Raw genomic sequence first — 27704 nt, 5'->3', positions numbered from 1 at the left:
AGTCAAACAATAAAGCAATCTAAATAAGTTAAAAGACCAAAAATAGACCAGAATGGAACACGATGTCACTGGACGTGTAACCAGACGGCTGCAACTTGCTTGTGATAACAACTTTACGGGATGATGATACGCCAGTGACTCAGCTCTAACCTGGTTGTAACTCCAACAGCAACCAAAATATCGATGCCTCGACTTTGTGAGGATTTAATTTTTACCCTCAACTTGATGAAAAAAAACACACAAATAGCTAATTTGATACGCAGGATTACAAGATGATGCAGATACAGATTTGTAGCCCTCCACATGGTGTGTGTAAATCCAGTGGAGATTGTATGTGACCTTCCCGGCGGCAGCACTATCAGTCAAACCCTGCTGCTCCTTATGTAACCAAGGGTAAGAACGTAACTCTGTTGTAACAGAGCTCTGTAGCTGCTGGCAGGGTAGTAACTCCAAGACGACACATAATAAGATAAATCCTATTGTCTCAGCACCAGGACACTGTTAGGTATCAGTATCAGTGTGAGTGAGGGGATCACATTCATGCAGTTCAGTTGAAATCATCAATACCTTGGTGTCATTAAAAGAGCGGCTGTGTACCTGAACAGAGGGATGTGTGTGCTTTCATGAGCCTGTGTCTTTAGCACCATTAAACTTTAATACGCCCAATCACAGTAAATATGTCACATGGCTACTTCAAGCACGCAAAGCTATTTAAAACTGACTCAGAATGGGATGCGATCTATTTTGGGGCGAATGACCTATAGGCTGCAGACTGTGACCCGGTGGATACTTTTCAGTACGTAGAGGGTGTCGATGAAACAGGCCTATATTTTCTCTATAACAACTGCGAAGACTGACCGACTCACTTACTCACTCACTTCATGATGGATGCAATTCAAGAATGCACACACATTATGCACAGGCACACACACACACACACACAGACACACACACACACACTGGAGGCCGCCGCCCTTTGGAGCAGTTGAAACCGGACCTTCAGACAGCTGAACCGAGGGCCAGCAGCAGGCATGACACGGGGAGGGAGAATGAGAAAAGATGAGTGGCTGGAGAAGGGGAGGCGATATAGAGGGGAAGGCCTGGAGGATAATAGATGACATGTGAAGATGATATAATAAACTGATTTCAAAAATGTCATCTAAAAAATATACATTTTTCTAAGAACTGAATGGTATTAGATCATGACATTTCCTCTCGAAGGCAATATTTTATCCGAAATGTTCAAGTTTAACACATTTAAAGGGGCACCGTGAAGTTTCAGAAACAAACATCAAACTGAGAAAGTTAATGTTTAGAATGATAATAAGTTGATAATGCAAACTCCAAAATAGTTCTCTGATTTATTTCCGAATAAAAAAGCTGTCCTCAGGGAGAGTAAGGTGACCAGAACAGGGAGGAAGCTGATCAGAAGGGTCACGATAATTTTTAAGAGTCATCTCCTTTTGAATGGTGCCCATATATAATCAATAATTTCCAATCTGTAAGAAAGACTATTGTTGAGTCTCATTCTCAACTCATCAGATTCTGTTGCTTTGAGATGGATGATCGGGCCAGCTACTGACTCAAAGTGTCGAATTGGGAAGGACACGGGACCTTAAAGGCTAATTCACAGTTTAAAGATGATGAAAGTACCAGAGCATTATCTGCTGGGGAGCCCCTCTATGTTTTCCTAACCCTAACCCAAGAGGAAATCTTCCTACATGGGTTCATTGACGACTTTTACGATGGTGACAAAGTGATCAATTAAAGCGACATGTGGTCGAGGTGCTGCGTGGGGGTTTGAGTAGGAGGCAGTGGGAGTACTGACGTGGCGAATGCAGACAGTGGGAGGACGGAGAGGAGGGGTCGGGGTGGGAGTGGGTGTGGTAAATCTACAAATAGCCGCGCTCGCTGTCTGGGATTCCTTCACATCGTCTCTCTCCCAGTTGCCCAGTGGGACAGTTGGGTCTCTCGAGCAGTTTCATCAAAACCACAAGACAACCCGCACAGTCAACCAGCAATGAGCAAGGCATACTCCTCCTCGGCCCAGAGCGCCTCCTCGTACCGCCGCACCTTCGGCTCTGGTGTCGGGTCAACCCCAATGTCCTCCTTCTACTCCTCCGGAGCCGGTGGCCGCAGCTCCTCCTCGGCCAGCATGTCTTCCCGAGTCTATGAGGTGAAGAGCAGCAGCCTCCCCTCCTATTCCAGCTACAGGGTGTCCTCCGGTGCTGGTGGTGCAGGGTTCGGCGCCTCTACAGCCATGCGCACCTACTCCGGAGAGAAGCTGGACTTCAACCTGGCCGACGCCATGAACCAGGACTTCCTCAACACACGGACCAACGAGAAGGCCGAGCTGCAGCACCTCAACGACCGCTTCGCCAGCTACATCGAGAAGGTGCGCTTCCTGGAGCAGCAGAACGCGGCGCTGACGGTGGAGATCGAGAAGCTGAGGGGCCGCGAGGGGCCCGGCCGCGTGGCTGAGATGTACGAGGAGGAGATGAGGGAGCTGAGGAGGCAGATAGAGGCCCACTCCAACCAGCGTGCCCGGATGGAGGTGGAGAGAGACAACCTGGCCGACGACCTGCAGAAACTCAAGCTCAGGTAGGTTTGAGAGTGATGAATGAGGGGATGATCCATGGCGACGGATGCACGGTCGGAGAGTTTGGATGAATGATGAGGCTTTTAACAGCAAGTTCCCAGAAAACAGAGAGAAAGACCAGGAAGAAACACAACAATTCCCCAGGTCTAGACAGAGAATTGCATGGTACAGCTGTCTCCGTCAGGAGTTCCCAACCTATTTGGCTTTTAAACCTCGAAAGTGAAGCAGTTTCTACTAGCAAACCCTCGTCAGGGTCGGGGTTAGGTTTAATATGTCTATGTCTTTAATATGTCGAGATAAAATAGTGATGTTTGCCCCTCACAAAACTAGAATAATCAAGAAAACTCATCCAAATAAAATCTGTAGTTGAAATATTTTACATTTTCCCCCCTCGTTAGGTTTAGGGTTAGACTTGGGAAATGTCCCTGTTGTAGGACTAATGAAGGAGTATCTTATCTCAGTCATTCAATGACCCTTCAGATTACGCTTGCCGCTCTATGGAGGGCTCCCGGGGTTGGCAGCTGCTCGTCTACATCAGAAAAACAAGGCGACACATTGCTGGATGTTACAAGAAAACAGCGAATAGGGAGGCAGGAGAGGGAGGAAAGTGGTGCATTTTCTTTTTAATACAAAGAGAAGACGACTCGCAGTGATTTCCAGAGGGTGTCTGTTCTCTTCTGGAGAAAAGGGTAACAACAAAGGAGAGATTTTGAGAATAGCTACACTTCAGTGAGCGGTTACGGTCCGCCAGCTTTTCACAAAGGTGTTTTATAATTTATTCACAAGAGACGCTACGCAGGGAAAAATGAAGAGAGAGACAGACAGACCGCAGGAATAAAGTCGAGGCAGACAGAGTTTCAGTCAGACAGAGAGAACGGATGAAGACATGGAGTCTGATTGTGTGCGCTTGTGAATTTAGAGTGAGTAAAATGAAGAAAAAGGAACAGTTGTCTCCAAAAAATCAAGGACGGTCCTGTTGGACAGGGAGCTGTGATGTATCTCTGAATAGTCTATTTGCAGCTACTAGGTCAGTTCTTTGGATTTAGAATTTCTGTCACAGCAACAGCAAGCAGCAACACTTAAATGTGTGCGCGCGCGCACACACACACACACACACACACACACACACACACACACACACACACACACACACACATTCAATCCTTACTTTCTTTCCATCAGCCCTTTTTTAAATTGTTGCCTGCAGCACTGAGTGAAGCTTGCCAAAGCACCTGCTGCTCCCACTGAGATCAAAATACACACACGACCGGCGAAATGCAGCTACAATGCAGCTACAATGCATGCAATGCAGACACGGTCGAACACACACACACACACGCGCGCACGCACACGTACAGACGTATGCACACCTATAGAATGTGTGCAGGAGCTACAGATAGCATCGGCTACATTGCACACTGTGAAAACAAGTTTGTCTCAAGGCGCTTTGCTGCAGCTGCAAAAAGGCAGAAAGTAAAAGGTATTTGTACGTCATCAGTCATCAGGCCCAACAAAAATTGGGAAATTACAGCAAAAACCCACCAATCAACAGACAATGATCCAATAAAAATATAGAAAAATGTAAAGAATGAGTACAGGGAAAATAAAGCTTTATATCTATGTTCACAAGAAAAAAATGAGTCTTTATGAATTAGATGTGACAGTTTAAAAAAAAGAAAATGAGTAAAGATGACAAGCTCTCACTGTCATGTCTCTTCACATTTCATTCATACCTGCAAATCTGTTCAATGTCACGCGTAATAACCCTTTAGATTTAGCACACATGACCAACCAGTGTCTTTAAACTGCGTGTGCAAACGCTCCAGGTATGCATTTTACTCCACATCCTCCATTTGTTCAGGCTGCACAGTGAAATGCTAATTCTGGAAACATCACCAGCCGAGGGCAAACCTCTGCTCCCTGCTCACTGTTACCATTATTATGACGGTGACGGTGTGGCAGCAGCTGCACCACAGCTTTAGGACCCAACGAGCGAGCTCACCAGTGTGTGTGTGTGTGTGTGTGTGTGTGTGTGCGTTAGATTATGATGTATCATTGTCTAGTTGCTTCTATTCTTGTAAATGTAGCGACAGCCTAAAAGAACAGGGAGCAGAAGGCTGGAGGAATGATGGTGGCAACTACTTTATCCGTCTGGTAATTGGTCCCTGGGGAAGAAGCCGTGTGCGTTGCTCAGATGCAGCCGAGTGTTTGCATCCACTTGTGTTTGCATCCACCCGTGTTTTAACTTTGTTTTTTTGCTCTTTTGTCTGTCGCCGTATGCAGGCTCCAGGAGGAGATTCACCAGAAGGAGGAGGCTGAGAACAACCTCTCTGCTTTCAGAGCCGTACGTCTCCCATTTCCATAGCAATCACACCGTTACATCTTAGTGCTCAGTGGTTTTACCCCTCAGAGCTTGAAGCAGAAAGTCAATTCTGTTTTTCTGTGTGTGTGTGTGTGTTCGTGTCCAGGATGTTGACAATGCCACTCTGGCCAGGCTGGACCTGGAGAGACGCATTGAGAGTCTGCAGGAGGAGATCGGCTTCCTCAAGAAGATCCACGAAGAGGTCTGTCGATCCGTCTATCAGTTCTGTCTGTCTGCAAGCAGGCCGCCACACCTAGAGTGCGTCTGTGTACTATGTATGTCAGTAGGGTGGTGTGTACTGTATCGAGTTGTGCTGTAATGTTAGATGCATCGGATCCTCCGTGGATCAAATATTTCACACTTGAACACACCCACTGGTGCTAAAAACATGTTTAATATAGACACTTCCACACTCTCTCACTCTCTCTCTCTCTCTCTCACACACACACACACACACACACACACACACACACACACACACACACACACACACACTCCCTCTAAAAGATAATAACAACCTGGGCGTTCAGTTCTCATGCAAAGCAAATGCAATGAGCGCACATTTGTCCCACAGACATCAAAGGGCACACGGAGCTGTGTGCTCGCACACATGTCAGCACAGTTGCGGCCCCGTCCTGTCATTTTGTCTCTCCGCTGCCTCAACTCTGACCTGCCAGAAATGCTGAACCGGTGATTGGTTGAAGAGAGCATGTCAGCTGTTGTGCGCGTCTGTCTGAATATGTGTGTGTGTGTGTGTATGTGTGTGTGAGGTGAAGAGGGAGAAAGAGTGTGTGCATGCGAACAGATGCTAAGCTATTTATAGCCTTTGAGTTTGGGCAGAAGACAGCTGAGTTGGACCGAAGAAAGTCCCCACGTTTCACAATGTTAAAGGAACAGTTCGCCCCGAAAATGAAAATTCCATCATTATTTGCTCATCCTCGTGCCCATGGAAAAGAAACTCAGAATGCCTCCATACAGCGTGTGCAGCATAATCTCCAGAACCCTTGATATCCTAAATTGGTTTGAAACAGCCTTTTAGCCTTTTAAGCCAAAATCTTCACTGCAGCCGCTGAGCTTAAAGCATTAGCGTACGTCGAAGGGTTCGATAAAATCTTTTCAAATCAATCCGAGAATGTCACGCCACTGAACCACCGGGTGAATTTGTCGTTTGACATGTTCTAGTTCTATACTGTACGCCACTTCAGCCAACCTCCTGTCTTTGCAGTTAGCAATCCCCTCCTTCCTCTTTATGTTAGCACATAGTCACCAGACAAAGCAGTCACGAGCAGACAGGACCGCGTCTTTGTGGAGTTCTCCGTCCTGATTGGATAAAGTGGGCAGGGATACAGGAAGATGTCTTCTCTATTGTCGTTAACCGTTGTTCTCCCGTCACCTCGCAGGAGATCCGCGAGCTGCAGAGCCAGATGCAGGACACTCAGGTCCAGATCCAGATGGACATGTCCAAGCCCGACCTGACTGCTGCTCTGAGGGACATCCGCATGCAGTATGAGGGCATCGCCGCCAAGAACATCGCAGAGGCTGAAGAGTGGTACAAGTCCAAGGTGAGATGGAAGTACACACACACAGACAAGGATTATTTCCTCGAGCCATTTCATTATTAAAACCTCCTCCCTTCCCTCCTCAGGTGTCCGATCTGAACCAGGCTGTGAACAAGAACAATGATGCACTGCGTCAGGCCAAGCAGGAGAGCATGGAGTACAGGCACCAGATCCAGTCCTACACCTGCGAGATCGACTCGCTCAAGGGCACTGTAAGTATCTCCTGGTCCTTTGCGTCCTTTCTTTCTTTCTTTCTTTCGCAATGAGCGCCCTCTTTCTATCTTATTCATTCTGTTTTTCAACCACTCTGCTCCCCCGCAGAACGAGTCTCTGCTGCGTCAGATGAGAGACATGGAGGACCGCATGGGCCGCGAGGCTTCCGGTTTCCAGGACACTATCGCGCGGCTGGAGGCAGACATCGCCAAGATGAAGGTAATCATCGTCAGTGGATGAACCTCCTGTGAGAATGCTGTCCGTGTTTGGGGTTCTACTTCAATCTTTCAACAGTTGATTTTGTTTGTTTTTGGGTTTTTTTGAGCGGACAATAAAACCTCTTGTGTATTGATTCAAAGGACGACATGGCTCGTCACCTGAGAGAGTACCAGGACCTCCTCAACGTGAAGATGGCCCTGGATATTGAAATCGCCACCTACCGCAAGCTCCTGGAAGGAGAGGAGAGCAGGTGTGTGTGTGTGTGCTCCTCACATTCAGATTCTGTCTCGCCCATCGTAGCTTGACATTTTTTGCCATGAATTGTGTGCCAAGCTGAATATTTGTGTTTTTGTCCTCCCTGCAGGATCACCACCACTGCGCCTGCGCAGTCGGCTTACTCCTCCATCAGCTTCAGAGGTAGAGAAACACGCCACGTTCTTCCCCTCCCTCATACAAAAAAAAAAATGTACATTCCAGATGACTCAATGGGGGATGCAAAAAAAAAAAAAGACTAATTATAGCTTGTGACTGTATATGGCAGGCGCTATTCTGAGGGCTGTGCACCCGCAGTGACACATTGTGACCACCGTGTGGCGGTACGCACATGTCAAAATCACTTCACGGCTCCTTGATTCACAGGGCCAATCATCAGCGAGGCCACACATCAGTAATCGCACAGCTTAACCCGTTCATTTGACGCATTAACATTTTAAAACGCACAATTAATCTCTGCCGGCGCCTCCGCCCGCTGCACTCTGCGGCTGCCGGAGTGAAAACAAGGAGAGGTGATTAAAGATGATGTATTGCTGTAGCTCCGGCTGACACTGATTGTAAATGTGAGTGAGGATGTTACACCTGTGCGCAGCGTCGGGCTGTTTCACCGCCGCCCTCTGGATGTTGCTCAGAGACAGTTAACCCTCTGATGTCAGTGTCTCTCGGATCTCCACGAGCTTTGCGCAGGTGTGGCGAAGCTTACTGTACCAGATCATGAGATGGTGTGTGTGTGTGTGTGTGTGTGTTTATCACAGAGACCAGTCCTGAGTCCCAGCACCAGCGCTCCTCAGAGGTCCACTCCAAGAAGACTGTTCTCATCAAGACCATCGAGACCCGCGATGGAGAGGTTCGAACACACACGAACACACACACACACACACACACACACACACACACACACACACACGTGTAAATACACCAGGGTAAGGGTTAGTCTGATTGGACTTGGCTCTGGCCCACCAAGGAATGTCAATGTCCTGTGGTGTCCCAACACCTAAGTGTTGGATCCTTTGTTGCGTGGGGTCCCAGTCAAGTTCCCAAGCAGGACGTTTAATTCTACTGAGATGATCAATGTTCACATCAGCCGTCCCTTCTCATACTGTTGCTGACATGACATACGGCACACTTACATGACATCAAGTACACTTTTCTGGTCCTGACACACCAGGCTGATGGTCGGCGAGCGTCTGTGGTTCTAGTCCACGCGGTGTGTCCCGCACCGTTGGAACCGACCACCCTTGTTGGTGGCTTTTCCCATGCTGAGCATGTAGAATCAGTGTAGTATCCATGATTTCCCCCTTTTTCTCCATATTTTACTCCTCTGCCTCTTCGTCAGTGCCATTTACCACATTTTAACGTGACCTGTTCTCGATTGGAGGCGGGTATGTTAGCGAGAGTGGCGCCAAAAAAACGCCGCTTGACGGTGCGTTCGAGTGCAGCTTGATGATGATGAAGGAGACATCAGAAGACACAGCAGTCAGCCTTCACCGCAGCTCATACTTTGGTGTGTCTGGGGCCTTAAGATATATAACAAAATCATGATCCTCCAACTGAAGCCTCTTCGCTTTGCTATATTTTTATCCAGATGAAGTATTCTATGAGCCAGGGCGCCCAGTCTGTAAGTCTCAGCCAAATGTTCCACCTACGTGTTATCGTCTGCTCCCTCCAGGCTGAAGCAAACTACCAGATTTGAAAAGCAGATTCCCATTTTAGATTGGACTCTGATCTCCGCCTTTGAATTTCCAGAGAGTATAAGGCAATACAAAGTATAAAGTGAGAAAAAAAAACATTTCTGGTCTCTAACCGATCCCCCGAATCTTGTAGTTTGCATCGACCCTGTGCAGACACGGTCCACACACTCCCCCCGTCCGTGAACAAGCAGCTTCACTCGCCTGCACAGCACTTCGCTCCAAACAACACCTGCTTCACTTGATGGAAAAAAATACGCCGCTCACGAATTACCTGCAGCCCTGAACACAGATAATGATGCGTTTTCTCCCCTTTTCGCTTTAATCCACCAAACACCTCTTCTCTCCTCCGCAGGTCGTCAGCGAGTCCACACAGCACCAGCAGGACATCATGTAAACCGGAGGAGGCACCTCTTAGAAACTGCAGTACTTCTATTGAAACATAGTTCAAAAAAATCTACATTTTCCCTTCCACTACCACGACGCTGACCATTTCAGCTGAAACACGAAATCCACAAGTGAATGCGAACGGGAGACATCGTCAGACAGTGTACGGTACGGAGGCACAGTGCATAGTGCCTTTAGCCTGGTTTTAAAAATAAAGGTCATTCCAGGAATAATGCTTGATTTGTGTCATTATCCGAAAACGTGTCATATCTTACAACTCAAGTAACGATTTCAAGTGAGCGACGCGGCTTTGTGGGCGCCGCCGCGGCCCGGTACGAGAAGCCTGCAACACCAGGGTCACACGTAACGGTCGTTTTTTTTTTTTTGTTGCACGTGTTCCAAGTCTTTCTGGTGCAAGCGTGCGAGTGTATGACTTGTTAAAGGATTGTCTGTGCAACTGATCGAAAGGGAAGTGACATGTTGGTGTCAGGTGTGAGTGACGAACATCTGATGAGAAAAAGGGGAACTCAGTCATGTTTGAAGTTTGAGGCTCGACAGCATGTGCTGGGTGTTTGTGTGATCACGGGTGACCACGTTGTGCTGCTTCACCGTGCCGAGGATCTTGAATAAAGACATTTGTTACCAACGTTTTAAAGACAAATCTGTTTTTTTTGTGTGTGTTTGTGTGTGTTTTGTGTAAGACGCTCTCCTTCTTTAAACTCCAGTCATTAGCATTCCTCATGTAGCCTACGTGTCTTGGCGTTGGCTCCTTTATGAACTGCTTGCTACCCACTGCATTCATCATCTGATGTGGGCCGCATTAGCCTTTTTTTTTTCTAAAACGATCCCAGCTTCTTCCCCCAGCCAAGCAAAGCCGTCTTCTGTTAACATTTAATTCACTTCTACAGAAAAGGAGAGAGGCGTTGCGGCCCCGCTGAAATTATCAGTAACCGCGCCGGTCTCGGTGCAAGCGAGAGCAGAACAATGGTTTGTTAATGAGCTGGCTTTCGGTCGCGCTTTTGTTTCCCCGGCAAGAAAGCAGATTAACACAGCAGCGAGAATTGTATAGTGAGTGTGTGTGCGGTTTCTGTCTGAAGTCACTGGACTGAAAATGTCAGCAGAGATAAAAAAATAAATAAATAAATAAATAAATAAAAGACAGAAAAGAAAAAAGTGGGGGTGGAGGGAGAAAAGAGAGAAGACAATAAATGAGAAAGCGAGACAGTGAGGGTGGTAGAAGAAGAGAGAGAGAGAGAATGAAAGAAGGATATTAAGAAGCAGAGAAGAAGAAATGAGGGAGATTCAGGGAGAGATAATGAGGGCAATAGTGAAGAGCAGAAGAAGAGACAGAAGGGAAGTGAGAGGAAGACTGCTTTTACCAAGAATTAGTGGTGCGGTGTTGATCAGGACTTTTCTGCCTCCGTCGCGGCTCCTGTCAACAGCCTCCCAATCATTACAGGTCAATAACAAAGGGCAGCATGTTCCTCTGTTCCATTTCCTTCAAACACAGTCAGCTTAACTCTCTGACCTCGCCTCCATCAGCCGCCCGAGGGACACGTCGACGGCGCTCGGGCGTAAAACAATGTGAATTTTAATTGTCAAACGCAGCTTCCTTGTATTCCCGCAGCCTGCAGCTTTTTCTTCAAAGCAATTTGTCGAAAACACTTCTTATATCCTGGTTAGATCTGAATTCGACACTCAAGTTACACCATTTTGTCGTTACATAACCGCCGCTGCTACTGTAGCCCGCTATTAAGCCGCCATGCAAATGTAGCCTGAAAACCTCCTGTCAGAGCGCATCAGCGCTTTTGTGAGGAGTTAAGTGGAAGAGAAAACATCATGAAGAGGAACTCAAACAGTCCACGTGTTCTCTCTATCAAGGCTGAGCTGCTTATAGTCGGATACAGACTTTGTCTGAGACTGATACTGACACAGATAGCTGGTGGATCTGACCTGGAAACATACTCGTGAAAAACATTATAAAGTGCCTGATTTTTTACTCTAGAATGTTGCTGCTTTTTGTCACTGGTCACTCTAAGTACACTAAGTACATTTTTTTCTAGTACTGTACTTGTGTTACTTTGTACTCCACTACATTTATTTAAAAACGTTGGTTTCTCGTTACTTTGTAGATTGCGTGCTGCATCAGAGCCAAAGCAGCACCTTTTGAAATTAATCCAACTGCTCCGCTCATAGTTTACAGCATATACATGCATGATAATACATGTTTAATTTACTCTTGATACTTCAAGTGGCAGTCGTAGCATTGTCAAGTGGCATTATTGCTGTAATAGAAATTGACCAGCAGTTAACCTTTCTTTTCCCAAGTGTCTGCGTGACCGGTAGCAGACAAAGTTGTATAATGACGGCGAGGTTTACAGGGAACCAGTGTAAACACAGTTGGTTTCATTACTCTGTATCCATTACCTCGAGCAAACATTTACTTCATACGTTGAAGCAGAGAACTTGTGTTGCCAGTTTAAGTAAATTCAGTGCTAGAATATTACTTTGATAGTTAAATATGTTTAAAGCAACATTATGCAGAAATTGGCTTTTTGTGAGATTTGAAGTTCCCCACAGTCAGTGACTGCAACTGTTGTCATAAATACAAATCGCTGGACTGTCAGATGTGACGTAGGTGCTGCCTACTGACAGAACTCATCAAGTCATAACAATGTCGTGTTGAAAATGTGTATGTTGAAGTGAACACGTACGTAACGCCGTGATCTTACATTCTCACTGAAGTTGCATAGTGCACAAACAAGTGATGGGAGGCGGAGTGGCTGAGACAGAGGCACCATTCATCCTGTCACAAGACACTGCACCAGCTACATGATTCTGACGCTGTTATTTTAAGGTGCAAAAGTTACGAAATGTTGCTTTACCATTTGCCAAAGCACTATTTTAACAGGATATAACTGAATTTAACTGAGCTGTGACTGCTTTTGTGTTAGTGTGTGTTTATTTGATATTTGTTCTCATGAAAGCACCTCTGGACACACAAATGACTGAAGTACAACAGAGACAACAAGACAGTTAGATTGTAGACTCACAATGTTTATCATATTTTAGGTCCATATAAATCCATGCTCAATAATAATAATAATAATAATAATAATAATAATAATAATAATAATAATAATAATAATAATAATAACCAGGCAATGTGCACAATTTTAAAGGGAGTGGTAGGAAAATGAATCTTCTCCTGAGGGAGAGAATTGTTGAGTGACTGATGTCGAGGCTCAGTTTGTTGGAACAAGTGCATCACCCACCCGTCCAAACCAACCGGACACACAGCATGACACAATATAAAACAGGTCTAATCCATAAAAAAAAAAAAAAAAGAAAATCAGCTGGATAAATTACATAAGCAATAATGATGTAAACATGAAAATGAAAACAAAAACATTTTGTACACTTAAAAACTATTTACAGTTCAATATCTACAATTGTGTAGTGTTTCCCCAACGTAAATTCAGCAATGATGGGCGATGAGGGAAAATGATAAAAAGCAGAACTAAAAGAGCTGATAAAAAGGATTAAAAATCTTATAACAATAGTTCAGTTGGTCACAGAAATTTCATGTTGTTAATATCCGTCTTTCCACGACGTAAAGACAGCGACGATGATACAGGTGCACTACGATAAAACTACAAAAAGAAGGACGAAAACGGGACTGAAGTGTGAGCAAAACCCAGAATTACACTTGAACAGCCACTACTGCAGAAACATTACTGGAGTAACACTGGTACAGCAGAACAGAAGGTGACTTAGCACGGAGCATGTCGGGAGGAGGGAAATGATTCAAATGCCTTTTCAGAGCCCTTTAACCTGGACAGTGTAAACAGAGAGAGAGAGAGAAGAGAGAAACAGACGAGGCGTTTCTGCCACTTCCGCTTTGGATCCCAGAATTCTTTAGCTGTGCCTATTTGTCGCGACAAAACAGGTCACAGGTGATCCTCAAATTTACTGAAAAACTACGAGATCATGATGTTGTTTTCCTGCATAACGTCGACACTGAAACGCATCGCGCCTCAGATCGTCGTCGTTCCACAACTTCTGCTGGGTTCGGTTAACGTGGACGGTGTGTTGGGATCAGTGAACTACTGGAAATCTGAGGTTTTTTCACATGACAACAGTGACACACTGAAACACTGACACATTGGAAACGGTTACACACGGATTCTCATGCAGTAATGGGTTACGGAGAGAATGATCCTTCAGCGCCAAGCCCATCACATCCCATCAGTACTGAGGAATATATTTGTTTATCTAAACCTCAAGGTAATTAAATAAAATGCACCTCTAGCGGCCGTTATCTGATTAACTCTAATACATTTCATTTCAGTTTTGTATATATGTGGCTCTTTATAGTAGCATTTAGATTCAAGTGTTGGTGTAAGAGGTTCAAATAAAACAAAAATTGCCCCTTTGCACTGAAAAGTACTTCCCCTTGTAATCCGACTCCTTCAGCTCTCTGGATGTTCAGTACAATGATATCTATAATCGGAGCACATTTGAATTTTAAAAGCAAAAATCACACGCAAATGCATGTACACACAAAACGTATGCACACGAACAGTAAGTCTAGAAAAAAAGAGGTCCATTGGTAAACATTAGAGGGCGCCATTCACAAATTCATCTTTCCACCGCATCGCATCATTTCCAGGAGGTTTCCTTCATTTTAAGAATCCTCCTTTTTTCGTCATTTAACACCTCATTCAAACTGAAATATTCACATTTTTAACCAGTATAGTGGCTCAAAAGAGGGGAAAAAACACACAGCATGTTCTGCATACATTACCATGATTCCCCTCCTTCACCAGTATTTGGTACAATCCCATCACTGGCCACAGGGCTCATGTGTCCACTCACAGGCACAAACACACTATATTTAACATTTTCACTGTCACGTATTGTCCCCCCCCCGCTACTCGCTAAAACAGCTTTCAACTGGAGGGGCAGTGTCAGACAGCGGTTTCTTGCCTTTATGTCTTAACAGCATATTTAAACAAATTCTTCAAAGGTAGATTGTTTTTGTGATAAGAAGAGGAAAACGGGACATGAGAGCACGTTACATACAGGTTACAAAAATGTTTTGTTTTTAATTCAGTAGAAAGACAAAAGAGGTGTGGATGTGTCTCCTGCTCAGGTCCGCGGTTTAAGCAGTTGTCGACTGAGGGCGAAAGCAAAGCGATGCGATGTGAGCACGTTCCCCCGGTAAACAACAACAACGCAGGCGACGACACACGGACCGCTCACATACAAATTGTCCTGTACACGCCTCCAACCAGTCTCTGCTGTCCATTTTGAAGACTTGTGCTGCCGTGTTTGGATGCGCAGGCTGAAGATACCAGGATGACCTCATGAACACCTCGCTTCACGCGCTGACCTTTCAGACAGGAAAGTGATGAAGAAGAGCTGCCTCTCGGGTTTCACTGTTGGTTCTCTGTGTTTTTTTATGCTGATTTAATTTTCTATCATTTTCCTTTGAGTTGTCTTACTAGGATCCTTGCAGCGAATCGTTATCTCCTTTAATTACCTTCTAAGCACAGATACTGTTGAATCCATGAAATCCACGTGATGCGTTTTTATCTGGAATGGTGCAGCCCTCCTGCGGAGAAATTAGTGTTTTCATTGTTTCCCCCACTGCAAATCCCGCTGGAATTACATTTTCTGTCTCGAAGCAGCCCCCACAAAAAAGATTTTTATATCAAATTTTCAGCAGAGATATTTCAGTTAGCGTCCAAACAGAAAGGTCCATCTTTTCCAGTGTGCTCCAGACAAGAATGGTAACAGAAGTAGTTCAGTACCTAATGATTCATGATGATTTGACCACATCGCCTTCAACAGCACTCAGTTCTTGCTCCGTCCCGAAGAAGAGGCTCTGCTCTTGTCTCTTGACATTCATAAAGGACAGAACAGGACCAAACCGGCCGAATAAATACGACATCGAACAGGTCTGACAGCAGGGAACCAGAGTGGGACCACCTTCGAGGCATACTGTGTTCCTGTTTGGTTAATAGGCAGTTGATTAGGTTGGCACTGTTCGTTTGAGTCTCCATCCCTTACTGTGACAAACAGGGTTTGAAGTAGCCTTGTGTGATTGCGTTGTGTGTGGCTGGATGTGCGTTTTTGCTGTCTTAGATGCGAACTGGGGCTCCACTCTGGGCCGTGAGGGGCACTTGAGAGCCGCAGTCGTAGTCGAGTTCGCCCATCCGGGTGCGGCTCATCATTCGACTTTGGGAGTAGGATCGTCTGTCGGTTTGCCGGTCCCTGAAACTCCTGATGTAGCTCTGTGGATGGACAGATGATAGAGGGTTTGGGTCAGAATATATAGTGGACATAAAAACATAAAAACAAGCATAAAAACCTTACCCTCATTAACATCTGTTTCTTAAAGGAAGTGGTCGATATTTGGGAAACTACAGTTACACACTGTCTTTGCAAAAGTGAGATAATACCATCAAATACTTTTGTCTGTTCATTATAAAACTGGAGCCAGTAGACAGTTAGCTTAGCATAGCACGAAGCCTGGATAAAGAGGCAAACAGCTGCAGTCGAACAAAATAAGCCTCATTGGCCATATGGTGTTTGCTTTCTTCTGTAACTCTATGTTAATGCACCACAGCAAGATGAAAAAAACTAAAACAAACTGGTTTTTAGACTGCAGATTTTTAAAAATGGCTACAGCCAAATTTGACTTTTCCGGGGATAAAATGACGTCCCTGGAAAAGGAAAGTTCCGATTAAAACTGGCTTAAGTCATATGTTATTTCTCATTTATTTGTGTCAGATTTACATTTGTGGCTTTATGTTTTTTTTGCCAGACTATTTCTTGGCTGGGAGCAGCGACTTCCTGAAGTCTTAGCTGGTTGCCAGGCAGCGTCACTGAGCAAGACTTCGGGAAGTCGCAGCTTCTGGCCAAGAAACAGTCCCACACAAGCCATCATCAAACCCTGGTAGGCGGATTTTGGGCCATTTGTCACTTTCATGCAGAGCCAGAGCCTAGCTGTTTCTACTCTTCATGCTAAGCTAAGCTAACCAACTAAGCTAACTGGCTCCAGTTTCATAGGGAACATACTGACGTGAGAGTAAAATATAGAAAATGAGTAAAGCTGCTAAGTACACGGCGTCAAGTTTCTCTTACCGGTGACAGCACATCTCCATCAAAGCGTCTTTTTGGGTTGGACTTGCGGTGGTAGCCGGGTTCAGTCTGAGGAGGAGGGACTTTAGGCGGCTGGGCGCTCTGGGCTTGGTGGTGAGGGTGGGACGCCGCCGGGTGATGGTACTGCGGGTGGTGGTGGTGATGGGTGTGGGGTTTCTGCTTGTGGCTGGTCTTCTGGTTCTGTCGCTTTTTCTTCTTCTTGTTCTCCTTCTCCTTTTTCAGCCTCTCTTCCCGCTGGCGGATGCGCATGAGTTGGACCCTCCGCTGTTGTCGGCTCAAAACCACTGGAGGCAAAAAGGAGCGTGGAAAGAAAGAAAGAAAGAAAGAAAGAAAGAAAGAAAGAAAGACAGAGGGAACAATAGATGATCAGGAGGGAGTGAGAGGATGACAATGACAGAGAAACACAGCCTTACAGAGAAACAAACTTGTCTGGTAAAGTCAAGAGAAAAAGCAAAAGGAATCCTCAATCAGATGGGACTTTTCTTCAATGTTTTAATTAGCTTTAAAATGCTGATGAAGTATCTCTAGGGGTGGTTATTGTAAGCACAGGCTACAAAGAGGAAGAGGGAAGAAAAAACCTCTGATGTCCGTTTCCTCTTTTCCTTCATTCTTTTCAGTCAGTTGGCAGACAGATAGTTTTCCTTGCAGCATGTACTCATACTGAGCCGCTCACGCTCCTGACATATTGTGAGTGGGTGAGCGTGTTCGTGTTATTTTCAACACCTCTTCTCCAACAGAGGATGCCCAAAATCCACCCCGTCTCACTGTTCATCGATTCCCCCATACGATTACCTTTTGGTGTCTGCGTGTTTGATTCGGCGGTTTAGCATAACAGCAGAGTCAAGGATCTGTTTTCATGTTCATTATGCGAGGTCAGAATGTGGCCACAAGTGCGAGGACCCCCGCTGAACTACAGGGGAGACGAGATGTACTGTATACGTCACGGTTACGGCGTGTGGGTGGGTGTGTGGGTGTGGAAGTGTTATGAGGTCTATTGTTGTTTCTTTGTGCGGGCGGACAGCTAACGAGGCACCATCTGCCAGGGAAACCGCTTAATGATAGTCCCCCCCTTTTTCTTTTCCCCAGCTCACCCGACCTCAGGCCCCTCTGGTTACATTACATGCTGCTGTGTGTGTGTGTGTGTGTGTGTGTGTGTGTGTGTGTGTGTGTGTGTATAAACGGTGTATGCATGCTCTTAATCGTCTATCTATGTGACGACCAACATGAGTTTTAAACCTCGGGAGAGGCGATATTCTGTGCAGTCTCCAATTGTAAAAAAAAAAAAAAGGCAGCTTCAGAGGTTCGGTTTAAGTCAGGCTATAAGTCAGTATTCGTGATGTTTGACTTGGGAATGAATTATGGAAATGTGTGTACGATCATTGTCAAAACCAGGGAGACAAAAAAAAAAAAAGACAAGAAAAACATGTGCGAGATAATTCATTCAGGCGCGTGTCCTGCACGCTGTTCAATCAGCTGACAGACAGATGATTTTCCTCACTGCTCCGCTCGGCTGGCCCACTTACCCGTTCTGCCCCAGTTAATCACCGTGCTCTGCCCTTCCCCCAATACACCTGCCCCCCTCTTTTTTCTCCTTCTCTTTCTCCCCATCCTCATCCTCCTTTCCTGTCAAAACAGACAAACTCTTCCAGCCTCATTCACATTTAGTTCCTGTTAAAAAAAACTTTGATGACCTTTCAGGCAGTGCAAGGGATTCTCATTATTCACACATGCAGATACTTTTTATTACAGGTACATTTCTGTCTTGTTACTTTTCACATTGCTGGAAAAGATGGACACTTGAGAAAATGGTGGTGATGAAACACCTGTGGATGCCAACTTGAGAAAAGACTCATCAGAAGAAGAAGAAGAAGAAGAAGAAGAAGAAGGGGCTAGGCTAGATATTAGTGTATACAGAGGTAGTCTGCACAGCACTGTCTCAACACTGAGGGAGAGATCTGGCTCCATTAATTGTCATTCCGGTACAGGAAGAAAAACACTCTGGCTTGTTTGTATTTCTTTAAAACAATAGATTTCATATTGGGCGGCACTAAACCCAGGATGAAGCAACAAAGCAGGCCTCTCCATGTGAACGTTGTATTGCGTGTGGGGAGGCGAGGACTGGGATTAAAATGGCTGTAACTCTGCAAAAGAAAAGGTAAGAGCTGCTAGCTTGTGTATGTTCTGACTGTTAGCAAGTGACTTGCCATTTATAGTGTGTAGGATGCTAGCTTTGAGGCTTTTGTTGTTTCACTCAGTAACTGGTATTCTGAAGACAACACACACATAGAGAAAGGAAGGAAGAGGGAAATGCCACCTGCAATAGGTGCCAAATGTCAGGCTTATATACCAAGAGTCTCCATTGGGTGAGCCAGACTAACGAGGAGGAGACGTCTCTTATCGTTTTCGAGAACGTGCTGGACAATGAGGTGTTTACGGTGCAAATGTTTGGGTAATGCATTTCCAAGTGGTATTCTAGATGATTTCCTGTTTTCCTCAGAGTAGCAACAACAAAGGGCAAAATGTGAGATTATTAATTCATTTAGCCTATAAAGATGTGAAAGCAGATGGCAGTGGTGCCAGGCTGCCAGACTGAATGGATCGTGGCAGACAATACTGCACGACGAAAGCAAAGTATACAGGGAACATAGATTCAGAAAGTGTCATTTTTCCATCGGCATTATACTTTGCAATCACATTCACATCCTCATTACAGGTTAAATTAAAAATGTGTCTATTGCAAATTTAAAACCAACAAGTTTGCAAGAAAAGATAATTTTTTTGTGTTATACTTGCATCAGAAACACACATTCGATACAGTGAAATGAACATTAAAAGAGTATTGGAAGCTGAACTGGACAGAAGTCATGACAAATCTGATGGCATTTAAGTCTCTTTTTATTAATTGCAGATGAGGAGATGCTGCTTTGTCATTTATTTAATTCCTCCATGTGAACGTGTCCAATGTATATTACTGCACATCTGTACCTGCATTTTCCCTGAAACGTTACCAAGTCTTCAGGTGGGGAAATGGATTTGGCTGAACAATGGTCCCTGTTGCCATTCAGAGACGACAGATGCAGGAAATGTTCCTGAACGTTTCGTGGGGTTCGACTGAACGTGTGAAAAGGTCTCTTGACAGCTGCTGTATACTGCTGGTATATTTCAAGGAGTTGCCTATACCATAATGACCCCTTCTGGAGTCGCTCTTATCACAAAGCCACAGAAACTGCAATAGCATTTTCATTTCTCTCTGTGGAGCTTTGTGCTTTCCCCCCCTTCACATGACCAATCACAGGCTGTATCTACGGCAACGAGCATGCAGTAGATCCAGAAATGACGTTTTCTTGTTCTTTCTGGTCTTGTTCATTAACCCTCCTTTGTTACTTCTGTTATATTATCTCCCCTTTGTTTCGCTGTGTCTTTCTTTTAGTGAGTGTGGTCAGTTCATCTTTTAATCTTGTGGCCACACGAGGAGGAAAAAAAGGGCTTTCTGCCAACTTCTTGAACAAAGCAGTGAGTCTTCAGTTTTTCGAAGAATTAAGTCCGTCTCATATAGACAGTTGCCTTCCTTCATGTCTCTATCCCTTTCTAGGTCCCCACCCCCCTCCGCGCTTCACACGCAATTGTACAGTTTTCAAAATAGCACTAAAAAGCTTCCTCTATCGCTTTGCCCACACCCTCTGACTGGAAGCCATAGCAGCCGGCTGTTTAATCCCATTATTTGAGGCAATGTGTGACTTCTTCTGAGACACCACTCTGTGTGTCGTACACCAGGAAAGATCAAATGAAACAGTGTGTGTGTACAAATGAATGAGACGTGTGTGTTGAGTGTATGAGTGAGTGAGAGACGATGCCCCAGTATATTTCTGTCTCTGTTTGTTTGTGTGTATTAGTTGTGTGTGTGCGCTCGTGTGTGTGTGTTTATAATCTTGCCATCTGGGTTGTTTTCAGAAAGGCTGTTTCCGTCATTAACACATTCTAATGTCGGTGTGTTTAGTCTCACACGCACACACGCACATTGTTCCTGCCCTCATCATGATTATGATTTCTAAAGCTGCCGATAAAAACTGCTTATTTAATAAATTTAGGACAGATTAGCTGGACTTTATAAAATGGTACCAGCTTGTAGTGGCCTCCGAGATCAATACTGAAACGAGCCGCATCATCATTCCGTGCGCTTGACATGATTAGTGAGAGTCTAAGATTGAACAGGGAATTCAAAAACTGAATTTGTGCTTGGAAGTTGCACATTTATTAAATGAAACTGGGCCGAAAGAATCTTTAATTAAACATCGGTTCTAAATTTTGGCATACCAGCAGCCAAGCGATGCTCCTTCATTAAAAACATTCACTGTCGTGGATACTATGGGAGATAAAGACTGTAATAAAAATTAAAGGATTAGTTCACCCAAAAATGAATATTTAGTCATTATCTCCTTTCGTAGTCCAGTTTCGTAGTCCACAAAACATTTCTGGAGCTTCAAAACAGCACTGCAGCATTCTCTTAAACAGCTGAAGCAGATGCTCATCCTTCTCACTGAAGTCAACCACACACTGAGGATGAAAAACAGACTTATTTTCAAAGGGTCTGCAGCAGCCTTGCCTGAAGCTTGTGGCCGTGGCCTACATTAGATCGGACACGGTGAGGTGAGCACCGCCTCTCTTGAATCAGCCGTTTCTGAGCACAGTCATTGCATGGTCACAAGTTGGGAACGAAGCAGAAGACATGTTTGACTGTAGCGTCTAAGCAGTAAACTACAGTTAGATGGATGCAATTTATTCTTAAGATGTTTGTTTTCATCAGTGTTTTTAATGAAATCCACCACCAAGGAAAAGATCAAAGCCTGTGCTACAGGTTCCAAGTATGTCCTTTAGCCACAATCACTTTCACCTCCCCCAGGACCTTGGATCATTGTGGAATTTCCCCAAAACCTGCAGATCCAATTTTCCTGAAAATGCTCCTGGTCCGTAACCGACCTGCAGACCTCTAAATTCCACCATCAGCTCCTTGGTAGCCCTTTAGCCGCTGTTCCCTGCTAGACTGCCTGTACCGTCAGGCATTCTGACTCTGTAAATCTACAGATGATCTCTACCTGCTGCGTGGCTTTTCCCTGCTTTTGAACACCTTTGCATTTGTTTGCTTGTTCGGACTAACCTCAACCTGTTAGTTAGCCTGTTGTTGGAGCATGAAGTTCCTTTAGTCTACCTGCTCTGCCTGCAAGAGTCTGCATTTTCATCCTCCTCTCTGTTGCCAGAACATAAACTACTGACAACAACATGTTTTTACATAATATCTCATTAATAATGCAGAACAAGATGACTGTTGAACAACTAATACATTTTCTGAGTAAAGTGTTTTTCATCAAGAGAAAAAAGTTAACAAGGGGGAAGAGTTCAGTGTAAAGTCAGTGCTGCTGATGTTTTGCTTTGGTATTATAAGTTTAAGGTTTTCATGGGTTATACTGCAATTAAACAGAAACATCTCTATATTGTGCTTATTTTTCTGGTTGTAGAAACACTGTTGTATATTTGCATTTCAGTTGCATTTAGTACGCTTAGTCATGATCCCCCATGAACAGGGAAAATGATCCTTAATGATGTTGTTTTTTTTATTTACCTTGTGGACATTACTGTCATATTTTCCATTTTTTTCCACCCACTCAAATTGTCTTTGAGTGCTCAGTATGCTGGCATCATGTGAGAGCATATCGAAGTAATAAAGTCCTTCAAGTTGTCATAAAATAAAACTATTAATCTACCTCTTGTGGCCACAAAAACAAAAATCAACAAATACGGCAAAATTGATTGATGATTCTAAGACACAGTGCTCCGACCACAATATTTTCAGTGTCAAAATTCAGTGTCTGAAACTGGTAAAAAGAGTCTGGTTGTGTGTGTAATGTAGCAACACTCACCCTCTGTGTGAGAAAATCCCTCTGCAGTGACTTTCCACTGGATCAGCACTCCAAGGAGGGCCAGCACCGGCCACACTCCCATGATGACCCAAGTAAACCAACACACTGGTTTCTTAGGCGCCACCTGCAAAGATTGTACAATTTAAGTTTAATAATTCATTTGGAATTTGTGGAAAAGTGCTAAGCTATACATCTATACAAAGCACAGTGACCGACTAAATAATGTCGCTTTCGTCACTTTTTCAAAACCTCTTTAGAGTTATTTCTGCCCAAAAAAGAGCACAACATCATGAAATGCTAATATGTTTTAAAATCGAGTGATTTGGTTGCAAAATGAGACCATTAAAAATGAGAACATTTAAAATGGGTCATAAACCACGCATGCCCCAGCAGGGCTTCCCACTGTCTGCATACAGCACTGCAGTTTAGTCAAATAAACATGAAAGAGGTCATTTCTGAATATGGCTTCTTTGTAAAAATAAGTGCAGGTCATGTAAACAAATATGTTGAGAATTAGATGAATTTTAGTGCCACAAATCAAACACAAATACTACAAATCGAACAACAGACCTCAACAAATGATTATGAAGTCTGGCAACCAAGAACGATGGAAGATCTGAAAGTTTTTACTTTATTAACAGTCCACAGACTGACTTCTTTAAGAGGAGGGAAAGAACTCGTCATGGAAACCACCAGCTCAGGTCAGTGGGTGGAGTAAAAACCTGCGGACTGTGATTCTCTGTGGCATTTTGTTCAATGTTCATGTACTTTCATGTGAAATTCTGTACATATTTTGCTGATGTTATCTTATGTTGTATCACTTTGCAATGTGCACTCTTTAATGGAAATACTGGATTTACAGGATTATTGAATTAATGTGATGATGAACCTTGACTTGCTCCTTATTAATCCTCCAAATGAGCTCGAAAACAGTTTCCATCTATTAATTTTATCTACAGGTAGTTAATTCATTAATTAATTAGATGGTACAAATTTGACTGTATTCACATATATCACCATGACAGCATCAAATTACACATCTCTGATTGAAATTTTTGTCCATATTGCCTACACGCACATCTGTTTTCCTTTATCCGCGCATTCAGTGTATCTAATGCTCCTCCCTGTTGTTGACTCACTCCATCATCTGCAGTCCACAGAAGCTCCTGGCAAAGTTCTGCAGACAGTGACAGTGCACCAAGGTGAAGTGTCTAAAATTGGGTTGTTAACCGCTCTATAAAGTGGTCAATATCAGAGATTTTATCTATCCAATCGTCTGTCTGCCTCCTGCTCTTACACAAACACAAATGAAAATCACTCGCCAGGACAAACAGTCCAGTAACAAAATCGAGGGACAGGTGATCACCCTCGAATATATCGAACACTCACGTGGTGAAACACGGGCCTGAAGGTGACTTCAAATAGCATCTTATAAGACAATCACACAGACGAGCCTACCCTGAGTCTCTCGTAGACGTAGTGGACCAAGGCGAACAGCTCTATAAAGTAATCCACGGTGACAGTGATGATGGCAGAGCCGAAAGTGGCGGTGGACAAGGTGACGAAGCAGCGCTGCCACTGAAGGGTGAGGACGGCAAATAACGTCCCAGAGCCCAGGAGAATACCAAGGGGAACCCACACGGTTCTGGGGTGGTAGAACTCTTCCATAACCTGGGAGAGAAAAAGAAGAATCAGATCCTGGTCAAATCAACAATTGTGACGGCAAAAATATGAACACAATCAAATAGATTTTAATGTAGTTAATAACAAGAGTGGAGTAGATCCACATCAAGAGTTCAATGGCCTACCACTGAAAATAACACAATGATAGGTAAAGTGCAACAGCCTTTTGTATTAAAACAATCTAAGTTTGACTTTTAATTCTCAGAAAACAACAGAGATTAATTTGCCCTTTGCCGTAAACTTGCATCAATCTGTGGCATTAAGTAATAAGTTTCACCTTTCATTTATTCATTAATTTTTTTTTGCCTCTGCCCTTTGGAGAGTCTGTGCACACCACTACGATGTGTTTGCCAGCATCTCGATGAGGACTGACGTGGTGTGACCCCCTGAGTTTTACAGAAAAATCGACGTGGCAGATTTTACAGCCTCTTTCCTTCAAAACTTTGGTTAAAAAAATTCTTCTGTCCAGGGTGTCTGAAAATTTCCATTTGTCTGTCAGTCTCTCACATAGCAGTACAGCAGACTACACACTGGACAGTGCCAGAATCAGGGTGCAAGCACTGAAGGCTTCCCTGTGCTAATATCACTCTGCTTCATTTCTGAAACTATTTTTGCTTAAAGGTGAAACATCAATCTAAACATTGCAAAATAAAAGTCCTTACCACCAGTGAAGCCACTCCGACCAGCAGGCCCAGCAGCAGGCCCACCATAAACAGTCCCACGCTGCGGACCAACATGGTCACCAGGCCACACAGGGTCCCGATGCCGAGGCCGATGCCCACTGATGCCTCGACGCTCAGCTGAGTGTCCATCACTCTCTCCTTGTAGCACAGCATGAAGATAACCACAGAGCCAAACATCAGGCCTGTGAGGAACAATACGGCCTTGAAGCATCGATAGCCTGCATGAGGGAAGGCAAACAGACCACCGTGAGACAATCACACGCATACGAAACATACAGTATCTGTACTGCAGCGGGAGTCTACAGCCAGAAACACACGTGAAAACCATTATTCATTACAAGGACAACATGGAAACAACAAACAAGCCACTGAGTGCATATGAGACATTTCTTGTAGCCTGAAATAGAGATGAACACCAGAGGGACTACACACACACACACACACACACACACACACACACACACACACACACACACACACACACACACACAAACAAACAAACAAACAGGTGTATGCTGTCTTTTCCAATTTCTTAATTTCCCCTGGAAGACGATTCGGAGGAGCAAAAATGACTTTGCCGAGAATTTATTACCTTTTAAGTCTTCAGTTGACGGATGATTGCACAATTATAGCTACCAAAAAGATCCTTCCACATGGTATGACTAACATTTAAAGGATTAATACATTATTTATTGATCAGTAATTAAAGATTAGTCACTCCTAAAAGTCTTGGCTGATTTTTATCATCTTTCATCACAACTTGCTTTTTCTTGCTAACAAGCTCTAGCTTTCATCTGGAAAATGATTTGCAGGAACACGTTGACAGATGAAGGCAACGCAAAAAGTCTGATGTATGATGATAAATTCTTTAATGACGAGCAACTGAGCGATTAGTTGCAACTGAAACGAGTTGTTCCTAGACTTGTTTCTTGATCCCAGCAGCTCTTTTATGTGTGTGGAGTGTTTTCTTGTGAATGCGGCACGCGGGAGAAGCCCAACGCAAATTTCTTGGCATTTTCTTTTTTCTTTTAGCTTGTTTGTCATCGTTAGTTGCAGTCATTGTCCTTAATTGCTGGCCTCTGTCAAAGTTATAATCACTGTTTAAAGTGGCCGCTTCTCTGTGTCTGTTTTAATGCTGGCGTTTATGTCTGCTTTAGATTGTTGAATCATGTGTTTTATTCCTCAAGAGCCTAAGCAAGGACTGAAAATTAGCCATGACCTATATACATTGCATTGGTTGCATTTTAATTATACATAACAATGTCTACATGTCAAACTAGTGGATAAATAGGACAACAAAGTGAATCTTGAATCTCTTTTCTGCCTCTGGGCATGTAAGCAGCATGAGATGATAGGAGTTGATGTCGACAACGTTCAACAGCCATAAGATAATCTATCTGTGTGACTCAGAAATGTTCACAGATGAGGTTATCTTGTTATGTTTCATTCGCGTTATATTTAGTCATGTTTGCTGACTTCATTTCTCACTCTCAGGCGCCTCATCTGATGCTTACCTGGGCGTTGTGGCGATTTTTCTAAATATAAATACAAGGGTCTAGTCATTTTGCACATTTCAATAGAGAAATGTTAAATACATCTTTAAATTCTGTAGACAGAATCTGTAGGTAGATAAGATTGACAATGAACAGCCACCTTCCTGTGGTGGGTGAAGCATTTTCTTATTAGATGATGATGTGGAGAGCAGATAAACTGTTTCTGTAAAACTGCTTTAAAATATGATAATCGTCGTATTACAAAAGGTCATCCACATTCATTAGTCAACAGGCTGCTGAATGGAACAGCTGCTCTCCTTCCACTTTTTTTTTTCCTCACCAATTGTTTGCTCTCTCGTGTCCTTGGCTTTCTCTTTTTTTCTGTCTCACAGGTTTATTCGCATTTTAATGTGCTTCTAATGCAACAAAAAAAAAAGGAAGAAAAAGATGCCACGGCATTAAAAAAATTTAATCATCAACAGTTAGAATCTCCTTGGCTCTTGCTTCTGTGCTTATTAATGTTTGTGCCTTCCTTTATTTTTTGCTCTACATCTCCTTCTCTCTCTGTCTGACTGGACTCTGTCTCCGGGGGATCCAGCCTCAGATTGTTATCTTTGTTTAATCAGGCATCGCACAGCTGAGCTGTACAATACTCGTCCACTCTTCCAGCCCACCGTCCGCGCTCCTCCCCTGTGACTTTACCTCATTTATGTGTTTTTTCTTAGATATCGTTCAGCCACCACCAGGCCGGTCAATGAAACAGTGCAGTGAAAGCATGAATACATGTCTGACAAAACGTCCACAGCCTCATGAACATTTGTTTGGTGAGCGGCCATGACAAATTCACAACTTTGTTTTTCCACATCAAATCCATAAAAGCAGCCAGGGAAAGGCAATATTTCAAAATGTATAATACATTCCCTGGCTGCTCCAAATCTTCTTGGCCCTCTGACCCTTCCCTTGGCCCTCTATCCCCCCTATTGTTCCACCCCTCCGCTCTTTGCCTTTCCCCCCACTCCCTCTTTTGTTCCTCGTTGCTTCCCTTACTTTTCCTCCAGCCATCAAACCCTCCATCCCATCTGTTCACCCTGGCTTGTTCAGCTCCCTTCTCCCTCCCCACACTCTCTCTTGCTTTGCCTCATCCATCTTGCTTCTCTAACATCACCCGTCATTTCTGCTGTAACTTTGCTGTTTTTCTGGGTCGAATAAATGACAGCTAACCTTTTCTTCTGAAGACCTTCGGACTAAACAGAATCCTACAGGCAACATGTGTTGGCAGGGAGAATCATTTTTTCCCTGCTGAAAAGCAGCAGGACTGTCTTTTTCCCAAAATTATTCAAACGTTGACTGTGGGGTTTCTGAGCAATGCCGACAATATGCATTGAGGCTCATTTGCAGAACAGTGATTTTGTTGGGTTATTGAGGAAGATCTGGCACTGAGGGGGAAAATGCACCTCTTT

The 27704-nt window shown here is 44.1% G+C and overlaps 2 protein-coding genes across 3 annotated transcripts in view; one reads left to right on the top strand and one right to left on the bottom strand.

Annotated features, from left to right (window-relative positions):
- The first annotated feature begins 2020 nt into the window (after window positions 1–2020).
- Window positions 2021–9947, top strand: desma (desmin a). Of its 2 annotated transcripts, XM_037110085.1 has the most exons (11): window positions 2021–2601; window positions 4883–4943; window positions 5068–5163; window positions 6362–6523; window positions 6607–6732; window positions 6842–6952; window positions 7093–7202; window positions 7317–7369; window positions 7981–8072; window positions 8811–8843; window positions 9269–9947. In XM_037110085.1, exons 1-11 carry the CDS (start codon window positions 2021–2023, stop codon window positions 9308–9310), a joined length of 1467 nt encoding a protein of 488 aa, XP_036965980.1. In that variant the 3' UTR covers window positions 9311–9947. The 2 variants fall into 2 exon arrangements, with proteins under 2 accessions (XP_036965980.1, XP_036965981.1); XM_037110086.1 differs by lacking the exon at window positions 8811–8843.
- Window positions 9948–12359: 2412 nt separating this feature from the next.
- Window positions 12360–27704, bottom strand: part of tmem198a (transmembrane protein 198a) — a 39190-nt gene continuing 23845 nt past the window's right edge. The window contains exons 3-7 of the mRNA XM_037110087.1: window positions 24731–24969; window positions 23844–24056; window positions 22386–22509; window positions 16453–16754; window positions 12360–15599 (exon numbers count right to left, since the gene is read on the bottom strand). Coding sequence (XP_036965982.1) covers window positions 15447–15599; window positions 16453–16754; window positions 22386–22509; window positions 23844–24056; window positions 24731–24969 — 1031 coding nt within the window. The 3' untranslated portion in view covers window positions 12360–15446. The remainder of the gene's footprint in view (window positions 15600–16452; window positions 16755–22385; window positions 22510–23843; window positions 24057–24730; window positions 24970–27704) is intronic.

The sequence above is a fragment of the Acanthopagrus latus genome, chromosome 9 (genome assembly GCF_904848185.1).
Source record: "Acanthopagrus latus isolate v.2019 chromosome 9, fAcaLat1.1, whole genome shotgun sequence".
Taxonomy (NCBI): Eukaryota; Metazoa; Chordata; class Actinopteri; order Spariformes; family Sparidae; genus Acanthopagrus; species Acanthopagrus latus.
This window is presented reverse-complemented; position numbering and strand designations above follow the sequence as displayed.

Bases quoted from the DNA above. Each gene is read 5' to 3' on its own strand.
- desma (XM_037110085.1), top strand. From the start codon at position 2,021: ATGAGCAAGGCATACTCCTCCTCGGCCCAGAGCGCCTCCTCGTACCGC. The intron at 4,944-5,067 runs GTACGTCTCCCA...GTTCGTGTCCAG, and splicing joins ACCTCTCTGCTTTCAGAGCC to GATGTTGACAATGCCACTCT. The intron at 8,073-8,810 runs GTTCGAACACAC...ATTTTTATCCAG, and splicing joins TCGAGACCCGCGATGGAGAG to ATGAAGTATTCTATGAGCCA.